We start from the raw sequence: 13,492 nt of genomic DNA on the forward strand, positions 1-13,492 counted from the left end.
GAGGGCCTCCTGGTTAGGGTCTCTGGGCAGTACTTGGTGGAGGAGAAGGGACTAGCATGGAATGCGGGAGAGGGGCTCTGCCTTTACCTCAGCCACTCAGAGCTCCATTGTCCTGTCTGGACCTCGGTTTCCTCACTGGGTCCCTGGGAAGGTCCTGGGGAAATCTAGTCCCTCACAATTCCTAAAATATCTGGGGACTGTGGCCTGCCCCTCGCGCAGAGGACCTCCTTTCCAGCAACACCCCCTCCATCACCGCCATCCCCCCCCCCAGAAAAAAATTGCTTTGTTAAAACTGCTTGAAACCGCTGTGTGTCCAAAAACCACAAACGGATGAGCAGAGAAAAGGGAAGAGGGGCAGAAGCAACCAGAAGCCATTTGGGGCTTTTCCCTCCCTGTATAGGTTTCTTCTTCCTCCCACAGCTTGGCCCAAAGCCTGCTGGGAAATTTGCTACCTGGATGTGCCCTGGCAGGACCCCCACCCCTTTAAGCACCTGGATCCGGCCATCATAGCCCCTGAGCGGGAAGCACTTGAACACACACACACACACACACACACACACACACACACACACACAAGATGAAGAATTTTTTTTTTTTTTTTTTTTTTTTGCTGGTTGAAAAAGATCAAGAACTCCAGGGTGAAATGAATTTGGGGCGGAAGCAGCGGGGCAGTGGGGTGTGGCTCGGGATGGGAATTAAGTCAGTTTAAGAGGTGTACACAGTCATATGGGGATCAGTGTATGGGTGATGAGGGATGGCTTTGAGGTCTGGTGGCTATCCACGCAAACCTGGAATGTGAAGCAAGGTGGTACTCACGGTTTCTGGGACTCATGGGGAAGAGGGCTCATTCACTTTCCTACCTCATCATAGCCTCCTTCTCAGGCCTGTATCAGGCCCCTGATAGCCCTGCAGGTCTGAAATGTTATGAGATTGGGATGCTGAGCTGTCCGTGAAGCACATGAAGCTCTCTGGAGTCCCTTAAATCTCTCTGAGAGCTGACAAATTTTACAAACAACAACAAACAAACAAACAAATGAGATTCTCTAGAGCAGTGGTTCTCAAGTTACAGCGAAGGAGTGGGACTTGTCCAAGCCCTTCTGGCATGACTGAGATTGTAACTTCAAATAACACAACAAAAATCCAGAGCCTGGAAAATGGTTGTATAGATGTAGTTCTTTTCTCCCCCCCCCGCCCCCCCCCCGCCAAGTATAGATTGTGTGTGTGTGTGTGTGTGTGTGTGTGTGTGTGTGTGTGTGTTTTCTATGTCTCAAGTTAGGGCAAAGCGATCTGCTTTACCTCAGGTTCTTTTAAAGTTTATTTTGTTCTGTACTGTTTTGGGAATTGCAGAGGTGCAGCTCCCCAAGGCAGACCCTGCGTCTGAGGAATGCAGCAACCTCTGCAGGAACTGGAGGCTTTTTTGCAGCCTGATAAGCCTGATGTGGCTCTGTTCTCACTTTTGCCATTTCGAATCTACTTGGCCTCCGGGGAGAGGCGGACAGCCGAACTCCGCGCGCGCTGGAGTCCTGGCTCCCTCTGCTTCTGGAGAGGAGATTTAGCCTTAATTTTTGTGACAGATGGAGTTGATAGTCTCTCCACGGAAAGGGGAGGAAAAAAAGCGCCAGTTTTTGACAGGCCGCAGACGCCCGGTGCCTCTGGTGGTCGAAGGCTGCGTTGCACCGCAGTTAAGGTAGATCTCAAACTCCCGCGCCGGGATGGCAGAGGCTGCTGCACCGGGCAGCTTCCCTAGAGCGAGGGATTGAAACGTACACTTGAATAGAAACCTTGGAGCGTACTGGTTTATCCCATTCCTTTATGTTGTGACTGCGGCCAGACGGTACTGCTCAACATCCCTAAAGGTTTTTAAGGCTATTTTTCTTTTTCATCACCAATCATGTTAGTAACATATTCCTAAAATATTACTTTGGTTGATTGGATTTGTCTTTAACTGACAATGATACCTGGCTCCACGGTCATACCTGCCAGATCGGCAAATCTGGACGGGGTGCTGGGGTGGGGGGTTGTTGTAAATATCTCATTAGTACCCCAAACCCCCCAACTAAAGTGTGTGCATCTTCCTTGGGTGAGGTGTTTGGGGGTTTTTTTTTCAAGTTTCAGAGTTCCACAATAAATTCTCTGGTTACCCCCTCCCGCCTGTGATGAGCAGGACCTAAAGGTGGGGAACTCGAAAAAGACCAAATTCTGAACCAGTCGAAGGCACAGATGGAGTCCAGGCAGAATTACTGCAACTACCAAAAAAAAAAAAAAATGTTTAAAAGAACCAAACAAAAAGGCCCGTGGCGCAGCCGGATGCAAACAGCTGCCCCTAAGCCTTGCCCGCTGGTTCATAGCGCGAGCTGGGGACTCCATATCCGAGCCTCCTTAAAAGTAGGAGGAGCTCCCGGGCCTCTGTCAGGCTCCCTAAGCCCTTCCTTTCAAGCCCTGAATGCCTGAATGTGAGCTGCCCACCACCCTCCCCGCCCTCCCCCATTCCGCAACCCCACTCCAGCGGCTCGGGGGGGAAAAAAAGTTTCAACAACAACAGGCAGGACCAATAGCATCTCGAAAAGCCGGGAAAGGGGGCCGAGCAAAGGGCGAAAGAGTGGAGAAAGGAGAAAGCGGGCAGTCTCGGAGCGCGCGGGGCCGGGGCTCGGCGAGCCGGAGGAGCGTTGCTAATGTTTTTGTTTGTTTGCTTTTCCATGCATGCATAATGAGGGGGCACCGCGGCACCACGCGGGGGCTCCCGGCCCACTTTTGTATTTAAAGCCTCGCTGCTAGAGAGTCCGCAGCCGGGCTCAGCGGATCCGCTCCCCGGGCTCCTTGTCACCCGAGAAGCCGCCGGCGAGGGAAGCCCGGGAGCCGCTCTCCGGCCGCGCCGAGTTTCTTGTTCTCCCCGCGCCTCCCGGAAAGGGCTCCCCAGAGCTCGGCGAGGCCGGGGTCGTCGCGGGCGGAGGGGGAGGGGACGCGGGCGGCCCGGCCGCGGGAAGGCGGGCAGCGCACGGACGCGAGCCAGGAAGCGGCGCGATGCGAGAGCCCGCAGCGGCGGCGGCACGGCGCTGAGCCGGGGAGGAAAGAGCCGCCGCGGCCGCACAACGGATCTGCAGGCGCGGAGCAAAATGCACCCGCGGCGCTCCGCGGTCCTGCAGTGCCGCCGCGGCCCCGCGGCCCGCAGCCCACCGGAGCGGCAGTGAGCGCCTCCCGCCACCGCCGGGGGCCGACCGGAGGGGCTTTTCGCGGCAGTGCGTTCCTACGAAGCCACCGCAGCCGGAGCCAGACCGACCTTCTGCGAGCAGCGGAGCACCAGGCAGGGGCGCGCATGGATTTATGAAAACACTCATGCAAGAAGTTGGCAGGACTGAGGCAAACTTTTCCACCGGCTTCGCGTACGCCGCTCCCCGCGCCTCGTATCCTTTCCCCTCCTCGCCCGGCGGCCGCCGCTGCCCGCGATGGTGGCAGGGCTGCTGGGCGGCGGGGCCCGCGGGGGAACCGTGCCGGGCGCCTGGCTGTGCCTGATGGCGCTGCTGCAGCTGCTGGGCTCGGCGCCGCGGGGCTCGGGGCTGGCGCACGGCCGCCGCCTCATCTGCTGGCAGGCGCTGCTCCAGTGCCAGGGGGAGCCGGAGTGCAGCTACGCCTACAACCAGTACGCGGAGGCGTGCGCGCCGGTGCTGGCGCAGCGCGGCGGGGGCGACGCGCCTGGGGCGGCTGCTGCCTTCCCGGCCTCAGCCGCTTCCTTCTCGTCGCGCTGGCGCTGTCCGAGCCACTGTATCTCGGCTCTTATTCAGCTCAACCACACGCGCCGCGGGCCCGCTCTGGAGGACTGTGACTGCGCGCAGGACGAGAACTGCAAGTCCACCAAGCGCGCCATTGAGCCGTGCCTGCCCCGGACCAGCGGCGGCGGCGCGGGCGGCCCGGGCGCGGGCGGGGTCATGGGCTGCACCGAAGCCCGCCGGCGCTGCGACCGCGACAGCCGCTGCAACCTGGCGCTCAGCCGCTACCTGACTTACTGCGGCAAGCTCTTCAACGGGCTGCGCTGCACAGATGAGTGCCGCACCGTCATCGAAGACATGCTGGCCGTGCCCAAGGCTGCGCTGCTCAACGATTGCGTGTGTGACGGCCTTGAGCGGCCCATATGCGAATCGGTCAAAGAGAACATGGCCCGTTTGTGCTTCGGCGCCGAGCTGGGTAACGGCCCCGGCAGCAGCGGGTCGGACGGGGGTCTGGACGACTACTACGATGAGGAGTACGACGACGAGCAGCGCGCCGGAGGCGCAGGCGGTGAGCAGCCGCTGGATGACGACGACGGCATCCCGCACCAGCCGCGCCCGGGTGGCGGCGCTGCTGCGGCGGGCGGCCGCGGGGATATGCCCTACGGGTCCGGGCGAAGGAGCGGCAACGGCGGTGGACGCTTGGCGACCCGAGGCGCCTGGACCCCGTTCGCCTCCATCTTGCTGCTGTTGCTCCCGCTGCTGTTTTAGCCCTCGCGCCCTCCGACATGGGCAGCGGGAGGGCCCGTGCCAGGGCACCTGTGGCTTAGGGACAGAGGGGATGGATAGGGATACTTGCCAAAATGTTTTCTAAGTTGACTCTACTTAGCCAGTCTCCCCACCACAACTTTTGGCACTTTGCTCGTCTCCTCTCCTGAGCGTGACTTCTTGGGCATCCTCCCATGGCCCCATTTCAGGCTCCAGAAACTCCCAACACTTACGCCCTGCAGAAACTGGCCTCGCTAGGGTTCTGGACGCCTGGCATGGAATGGGCGTCGGGGGGCGGGGGGCGGGCAGAACCGTAGTCCCGGACTCCAAAGAGGGTGCTGACCAGTAGGGCCTTAGCATTTTCCAAGGGACTGGGCTCGGAGCAGGGGGTTTATATTTGCAAAAGAGGCTGTCAGTTTGTGAGCATTTTCGGGGGTCGGGGTGGGGTGGGGGCGGTATCAACTTTTATTGTGGCCAGTGAGGACATTGCAATCGTCAGTAGTCAAAAAAGCCCCCCTTACCGGTTCATTAGTTTACTTTTTGTGCCAGAGCCCTGAATCCTCAGTTTGAGATAGGGGTGGGAAGGGGTTAATATTCCTGAATTAGTTTTAGATAACTTTGAGCCCTTGACCTTAATTTCATTCCCACCACTCCGATCTCTTAGTACATTTCTTAGGATTAAGGGTCAAAAAGTGCTGATCTAAAGAGTTGCTAGTGGTACTGAAAATGCAAATTTGTATTAAATGAGCTCTGCACTGCCATCTATGAAAGCCTCTTTATGATGTTCGTTTTGTTGTCGTTTTTATTCTTTACAACAAGAAATTGTATGTACAAATATGCAGAGAACGTATATTGCTTCTGCTTTTATCAGGGTGCTAAACCCTGGTACTTCTTATATAAATTGTATTAAAACTGGGGTTTGTTACCAGTTGCTGTACTTTGTATATAGAATTTTTATAAATTGTATGCTTCAGAAATAATTTATTTTTAAAAAGAAATTAAAAACTTTAAATCCACATTCATGTTACACCTTTTCTCCCTGAAATGTATAGAAACTGTCCAAACCCCCAGTCCGTTGTGAAGTGTGCTCTATCTAGGAGTCTTGAAATGTACAGTGTATTTTATAGATTTGAAGTTAACATTCTTATTTTCAAAAGAATTTATGGACATTGTAGAAATGTATAAATGCATTTCCAAACTGCCTTAAACATATTTTTATAGACATCTTTAAAAAAAAGTCTTATGTTTTAAGTAACTATGGCTTTGTGTATTTCTTTTATTATTTGTTTTATTAAAATGTGTACATCAGTAAAGAGTTTTAAATAATGAATATGGTGTAGTTACTTTCCAGAGTTACATTGTGGTTAACCCAATAATGGGTGAGAAGGGAGGTGGAGGGGCCACCGGGAATCTATCAACCATCAACTGAAATTAAAATACAGTACAAGACAAGAAATGAGAGCTATTATTTATGCCTGTAATTTAATGAACAATTAAACATCTGTAAATGAGGCAGCTAAAAAGATATAATTGACTGGCCTCCACTGGTTTTTATGTTTTTGAAGAGAATTCACAAAATAGTGTCTCCTACGTAATTTGGGATAACTCAGACATCACCTTCTGCTCCACCATTTCCACTGGGACCCCCCTCCCCCACCCTTCTTCCAGGAGTGTCCTCAGTGGCCACTAGACAATCTCATACAATCAAACATGCCAATAACATCTGTTACCAATAGGTCTTAGGAAACCTGCGAGACTCAATACTTCAAAGTCATTTTCACACTTTGGGTGAAGAAGTACAAAATTTTGTTACAAAACATTCAGGCGAGGAAAAGTAAACACACTGGGGAGAGGAACAATTACCAGAACTTGTAATATTGTTGTGAGGAGTTGTTTAGCAGTGGGCTGAAGGCTGGGTTCCTGCCAGAGCTACTGATCTACACTCAAACGCCCTTAGATAAATAATTACACTCTTAAGCTGTGTCGAGTGCTGATACACTTGACCTTGTAAATAGAAATGTTTGCAGTAGGAATAAACTCCGGCATTGGAAAATCTTTTAAACATTAACACAAAAGAGAGCGCTCTGTCCTCTGGGGATTTGAGTCTGAACTTCGCCAAGCTAGGCACTTGCAAGGGGGAAAAAAAAGTTTATTTATCTTCTATTCCTGGTGTTTATTTAAAGCTTTTCATTTTAAACGCGGTGATTGGAAGGCAAGTCAGGAGTTTAAAAGTCACCACAAATAAACTTTGTCTGAGGGGTCCACAGATTAGCAAGATCTCGTGTCTCTTTATATGATATTAACATGTGCTGAGAAAACATAACCAGATTTCTCTGCTGCCTGAAGTAATTAACAAAGCTATGCCCCCTCCCAACTTCCTCCCACCCACTCCCACCCACTACTTTCAAGGTTTCTTTTCCTCTAAGTGGCTCTTTTCCCAGCTTTTATGGAAGGCTTCTAGGTGCTTCTTGGTGGATCTAAAGCCAAGAGATTCATACATGCGTAGCATCAGAAAGTCTTAGATAGCTGTAATTTTGGAGGAGCCTAGGAGAGTGGTGTGTGGCTGGAACCGGGTCACCTGAATGGTTGAGTAAACATATTGTTAAAACAAAGCTGAAAGCTTTGTTTCTTTGGGAAATGAACAAAGGGTATTCCAAAAGACTTGTAAATGAAATCAGCTTTCTTTACAAAACGTCGAGTTAGCAACACTCCTGCGTTTGTCCTTAAGTATATTTAAATCATCTCCATTTCATGTTATTTTAACACATTCTTGACTAAAAGTTAAGGCTTTGTCCCAGTAAAAGGCCCAGTTTTCCCCAGTAAGAAGTAAAAAGCATTAGCACTAGAAAAGGCCTGATAATTAACTGCTACAATAAACTCACGACTTGATTTTACAGGGTCCTGTCAAAAGCATCTGCCTGGAATAAATCAACACAGCTAGTAGCTCTTGGGGAGAGAAGACATGAGGCTTTATGCTTTCTTCCTTGAAGAAAGTGAACATTGATCAGTGGTCCATTTCAATTTAAACAGTTCAGCTCTGGAGCCCAGGAGCCCCCTTTTCCTCTGCAGACCTAGTGGATTCCAGAGCAGGTTGCTGAGATGTTAGGACCTTCGGCTTTGGTTATGGGCTGGTACGTTGCCATCTGCTCCTAGGCAGAAAGGATTTTTACAGATGTTGACATCTGTAATACCTCACTCTCTCTGGGGAGCCTTTGGAATTTTGGACATTCGAGATGGAGAATGCCTGGAAGTACCATTACTGAAAGAAAAAGTATCTCTGGCTTTTCCTGGAGATTCTCAAAAAGTACCACACTTCCCACAGAAATATTATGGAGTGAGAGCAAGCAACTCTTTTTTGAATTTCAGGTAAAATCATGGGTCTTCCAGGTTGTCCTCATTTTCCCAGTTAGCAGGTTTGCCTTCTTAGTGAGTTTATTTGTCTTTGGAGGCACTTCAGTGACAAATGTTTAAGGGAGTGCGGGACAATGGAGGAGAACAAGGAGGCAGTTCATTGAACTGACAGTGACCATACAGTAAATAGAAGGAAGTTCAGGCTTCACTGTTCACCCAAGCACATAGCAATGCTTTTGTATATGACCACAATGGACATAAGATCTCTTGTTTATTTTTAACAATATATAGCAATGTATGTGAGCAATGTTTGTATATAAAGGGGAAAAATGACTGGAAGGAACTAAATTCTTCCCTGTACGAAGAAGCAGGACCTCCTTTTGCTTAGAGAGGGCCCCTACAGATGTCCAAAAGTAAGGAAGCAGCTCCTGACAGCCACCGCCACAACCTAAAGTAGCCACCATGCTTTGACATGTCTGGGGTTCACTGCAGCGCTCCCAATAGTGTCTGTATGGGGAAGACAAGATTCAGAACCAGCAGCCTCTTTCCTTTGAAGAGTGAAGAAACACAGTATGGAGCGGGAGTCCCTTCCTCAACAGTCCCTGCATTCATACCCTACTCCATCTCAGCAATGCTATATAGGATAGACCAAAAAGAGGAGGAAAAGGAGACAAGAACTTTAAGAGCCACCAAACACTGCATTTGAAAATCCTTCTACTTTAAATTTTGACTTTGCATTATTAGCCTCCTTACTGGGTTTAACCCTGGAGGTTCTCAAATATAACCTCATATAATCCTTTCCAGCCTATCAAAAGAAAAACATGCATTATTTGTTTTTTGACTTCTTACACCAAGGAACATCAGAAATGCTTGTCAGCTGACCCGGTTTCTCCCAAAGCAAGGTCGTTGAGAAATGTCCTGTTACAAATGCCTGGGTTTCCAGTGGGTCTCACTGCAAGTTAAGTAAAGTTGGATGTTACTGTATTCTGTATGAGGGCTTGCCTCTGCTGGACAGTTGAAAAGGTTCACCCTTGACTATCTGAATGACATAAGTAATGTGCTATTAGCATAAATACCTTCTAAGACATCCATTTAATCAATTTCTTAAATCGCAGAATGATCTACTACAAAATAGTGGACTGTATACACTATATTTTGGCACAAAGATGGTCATTCTCCCACTAGTAACCAGGGGCTCTAAATAAATGATTTCAACAATGTTTTATTAAAGGACGACAAGAGCCCTCGAGCTGCATTAATCGGGGAGAAGTCGAGTGGCACTTTTGTTATGGAAATGTTAAGCACATAATAGCACTACGGAACAATGTGCAGCCACTTCATTCTTTCAGCCATGCTGACACCTCTTAAAGAGGAACTGCAGGGAAGGATGTGGGAAAGATTTGCTTTCCGAGGAAGCTTTCAGCTAATATTTTGGAGAGCTACCTCCAAACCTTGTGTAATACACATGCAACAGAAGCAAGAAGGGCTGCCGAGATGCACAGTGTTTTCTCCCCTTATTTTGGGAGCTTGGGTTCCATAATAAAACCAAATGTGTACATTTTTTGACATGCATTTGTCAAAACTATATGTTGCTGATTTTATAGTGCTACGAGTTCAATTTTATAATGTGGATCAAAGTTCCAGTTACTCTCAGTGATACTAATATATACTGCAAATAGCTTCGACGAGTTCTCCCTAAGCAAACAGAGTGCATCTTAAAGTCTGCAAACAGGTGAATCCACACCCAATGTCATACAGGGCATTGTCAATCTGTAACAAAAAATAAAATAATATTTTGTTTCTAGGTTTTATAAACAACCTTTATGTTCTATTATCAATATCTATTCTTACAATTTAATTTCTTTATTTAAATTTTATAGCTGCTGTAGAATATTTGTAGGTTTGTGGATGCCAGAATGGAGAACGAGCCCAGAAATAGATCCTATTGTGTATCTTATAAATGGTCAGATGTTACTAAGCACAAAGATAAGAAGCATTTCAGTGAGTTTTGAGACCTTTCTTACAGACATCTCCTTAACGAAAATGCCAATCCAGCCTTAAGTTGTAACCCCTGTCACCTCTTACCACTCACTTGGTTACACCCATTTGGAGCATCCCTCTGAAGCAAATATTGGAGTAAGATCTGTGATCACTAAAACGCATGTCTGTAACTCCGAGCAGTTGGCAGAATGAGGGAATGGACAGAAAGAGTCCATTTTGCTTTCACAGGCATCTGTTGAGGGTCTACTCTGTGTGGTGGCCAGTATGAACATCATTGTCCCTGGACGAGCTGGTAGTAAGGATGGGAGACACACAGGTACTTTCAACATCAAATGGCAAACACAGTGGAGTAGAACTGGATGATTTAGCCCAATGTTGAATTTAAGGAAAGCTTCTTGGAGAAGGTAACACTGAAGCTAAGTCTACAGACAGGAAGGGAAGTCAGCAAAGAAAAGGCGAGGAAGACATTTCCATCAGAGGAATGAAACAGCCGTGTGTGTGTGTGTGTGTGTGTGTGTGTGTGTGTGTGTGAACATCCATTACCATCAAAGCATAAAGTAGGAAGTAGTGAGGATAGGGTTTTGAAAGGAGTGTTAATACTGGATCATAGACATCTTGAATGTCATGCTAGGCATTGACTTTACCTTGCACAGTATACATAACAAGAAACCTCTGGGAATTCCCAGCTGAAAGCTTCAGAGGTTCACCTTCTTGAACAGATTTTTTGATGATTTTAAGGAGTGAAGACCAGAGACTGGGAGGACAATTAGGAGGCTACTGCCAGGTCCAGTGGACAAAAGCTAGAAGAGAAGTTGAGGAGAGAAGAAGGCAGATTCAGGACACAATGATCAGCCTAATATTGAGTGTTTAAGGAGGCGGAAGGCCACTATGACTGCTGGGCTTCTGGCTCAGAACACTGGATGGATGGTGTCAAATTCCATCCCATCCAGAAAGTTTGGAGGGCAAGTTATGTTTGAGAATATACAACATATACAGTTGTCAATGTTCTTCAGGAAAACGACTCTGGGTCGAACATTCAAGGCAGATGTCAGACTTGTATAATGGTCATGGTTAAACATCCCAGAGAGACGCGTCCAAAGAGTGCAGGCACAAGGAAGTACAGTGGGCATGGGGAGATGTCTGGAAAAGGAACCCCAGAAGGGATCACAGAATATCAGAGAAATCTGAGGAGCAACAAAATCTTAAAGACCAGGAAAAAGTCACCAGATTTCTGAGAAAATATGTGACCAAAATATTCTTCATTATCACAGTTGTAAGTAATCATAGTTATAATCATAACTATGTAAGTAATCATAATTATAATCATAGCGCTAGCAAAATAAAAATTACCAAAATTATGCCATTGCATTAAAAGAATTGTAATAATAATAAGTAATGAAATTTGTTCTAGTTCTGTGAGATACATCATTGAAGTCTTGATAGGAATTGTGTTGAATCTATAGATTGCTTTGGGTAGTATGGAAACTTTAATGATGCTACTTCTTCCTACCGATGAACATGGTATGTGTTTCCACATATTTGATTCTTCTTCAATTTCTTTCTTCAGTGTCTTATACTTTTACAAGAAAAAGTCTTTTACATCCTTAGGTTTATTCCTATGTATTCCATTCTTTTTGAAGCAATTGTGAATAGGGTTTTTTTTTTTTTCTTGTTGTTCAATTACAGTTGGATTGTTTTCTTTTTTAAAAAATTTTATTTATTTCTTTTTAGAGATAAGGGAAGGGAGGGAGAAAGAGAGGTAGAGAAACATCAATATGTGGTTGCCTCTCATGTGCTCCTTACCCAGGCATGTGCCCTGACTAGGAATTGAACTGGTGACCCTTTGGTTTGCAGGCCACACCAGCCAGGGTGGATTGTTTTCTTAATTTCCCTTTCTATTAGTTCGTTATAGGCATATAAAAATGCAACTGATTTCTGGATATTAATTTTGTATACTACTTTGCTGAATTCATGTATCAGTTCTAATAGTTTCTTAGTAGAATCTTTAGGGTTCTCTATGGAAAGGGTGTCCAACCTTTTGGCATCTCTGGACTACAGGGGAAGAAGAAAAGTTTTCTTGGGCTGCACATTAAATACATTGCAATACATAATCACAAAAAAGTCTCATAATGTTTCTAGTAAATTTTCAATATTGTGTTGGGCTGAATTCACAGCCATCCTGGACTGAATGCAGCCCATGGGACCACAGGTTGGACACTTCTGATCATGTTATCTGCAAACATTTCAAATATGTGTATGGAACCACAAAAGGCTCAGCAGTCCTGAGAAAGACGAACAAAGTGGGATCACATTACCTAACATGAAACTACACTATAAGGACATAGCAATCAAAACAGCATGGTACTGGCATAAAGACAGGCATATAGATCAATGGAGCAGAATAGAGAGCCCAGAAATAAGCCCACATCTTTATAGCCAATTAATATTCAAGAGAGGAAGCAAGCACATACAATGGGCTAATGATAGTTTATTCAATAAATGGTGTTGGGAAAAAATGGGAGAGTTACATGCAGAAAAATGAAACTACACCACCTTTTTACATCACACAGAAAAATAAATTCAAAATGGATTAAAGACTTAACTGTTAGATTGGAAAGCATCAAAATCACAGAAGAAAACATAGGCAGCAAAATCTCAGACATTGCTTGGAGAAATTTTTTATCAAATGTATCTCCCCAGGCAAGGGAAACTAAAGAAAAAATAAACAAATGTGACTTCACCAAACTAAAAAGTTTTTGCACAGCAAAGGAAAACATCAACAAAATGAAAAGATAACCCACAGAATGGAAGAATAAGATCACTGATACATCTGATAAGAAGTTAATATCCAAAATTTATAAAGAACTTATAAAACTCAACACCAAAAAATCAAACAACCCAATTAAAAAATGGACAAAGGACCTGAACAGACACTTCTCCAAGGAGGACATACAGATGGCCAATAGACATTAAAAAATGCTCAACATCACTAATCATCAGAGTGCAAATTAAAACCACAATGAGATATCATCTCATACTTGTCAGAATGGCTATCATCAATAAATCAACAAACAAGTGCTAGTGAGGATGTGGAGAAAGGAGAATCTTTTTGCACTGTTGGTGGGAATGCAGACTGGTACAGCCACTGTGGGAAGCAGTATGGAGATACCTCAAAAAAAATTAAAAATAGACCTGCCTTTTGACCCAGCAGCCCCACTTTTGGGAATATGTCCAAAGAAACCCAAAACACTAATACAAAAGAACATAAGCAGCCCCATTTTCATTGCAGCATTATTTACAATCACCAAGATATGAAAGTAGCCTAAGTATCCATCAGTAGATGAGTAGATAAAACAATTAAGGGGTATTTACACAATGGAATACTACTTGGATGTAAAAATTAAGAAAGTTTTACCCTTTGCAACAGTAGGGATGGACCTGAAGAACATTATGGTAGGTGAAATAAGCCAGTCAGAGAAAGACAAATACCATATGGTTTCATGCATATGTGGAATCTAATGAACGAACTGAACTAACAAGCAAAATAGAGACAGACTCATAGATATAGAGCAGGATGACAGCTATAAGGGGGTGGGGCGGGGAGGGCGTGGAGGGATTGAGCAAAAAGGAAAGAAGAGATGTGGACATGCACAACAGTGTGGTGACTGCAG

The 13,492-nt window shown here is 46.2% G+C and overlaps 1 protein-coding gene across 1 annotated transcript; it reads left to right on the forward strand.

The window, feature by feature from the left end:
- Window positions 1-2,627: 2,627 nt before the first annotated feature.
- On the forward strand, window positions 2,628-4,853 carry GAS1 (growth arrest specific 1). Its single transcript, XM_054583244.1, has one exon. It carries the CDS (start codon window positions 3,444-3,446, stop codon window positions 4,470-4,472), a length of 1,029 nt encoding a protein of 342 aa, XP_054439219.1. The 5' UTR covers window positions 2,628-3,443; the 3' UTR covers window positions 4,473-4,853.
- The last annotated feature ends 8,639 nt before the right edge of the window (window positions 4,854-13,492 follow it).

This window comes from Pteronotus mesoamericanus, unplaced genomic scaffold (genome assembly GCF_021234165.1).
Source record: "Pteronotus mesoamericanus isolate MK-2021 breed Mesoamerican mustached bat unplaced genomic scaffold, CSHL_Meso_final contig_73, whole genome shotgun sequence".
Taxonomy (NCBI): Eukaryota; Metazoa; Chordata; class Mammalia; order Chiroptera; family Mormoopidae; genus Pteronotus; species Pteronotus mesoamericanus.

Bases quoted from the DNA above. Each gene is read 5' to 3' on its own strand.
- GAS1 (XM_054583244.1), top strand. From the start codon at position 3,444: ATGGTGGCAGGGCTGCTGGGCGGCGGGGCCCGCGGGGGAACCGTGCCG.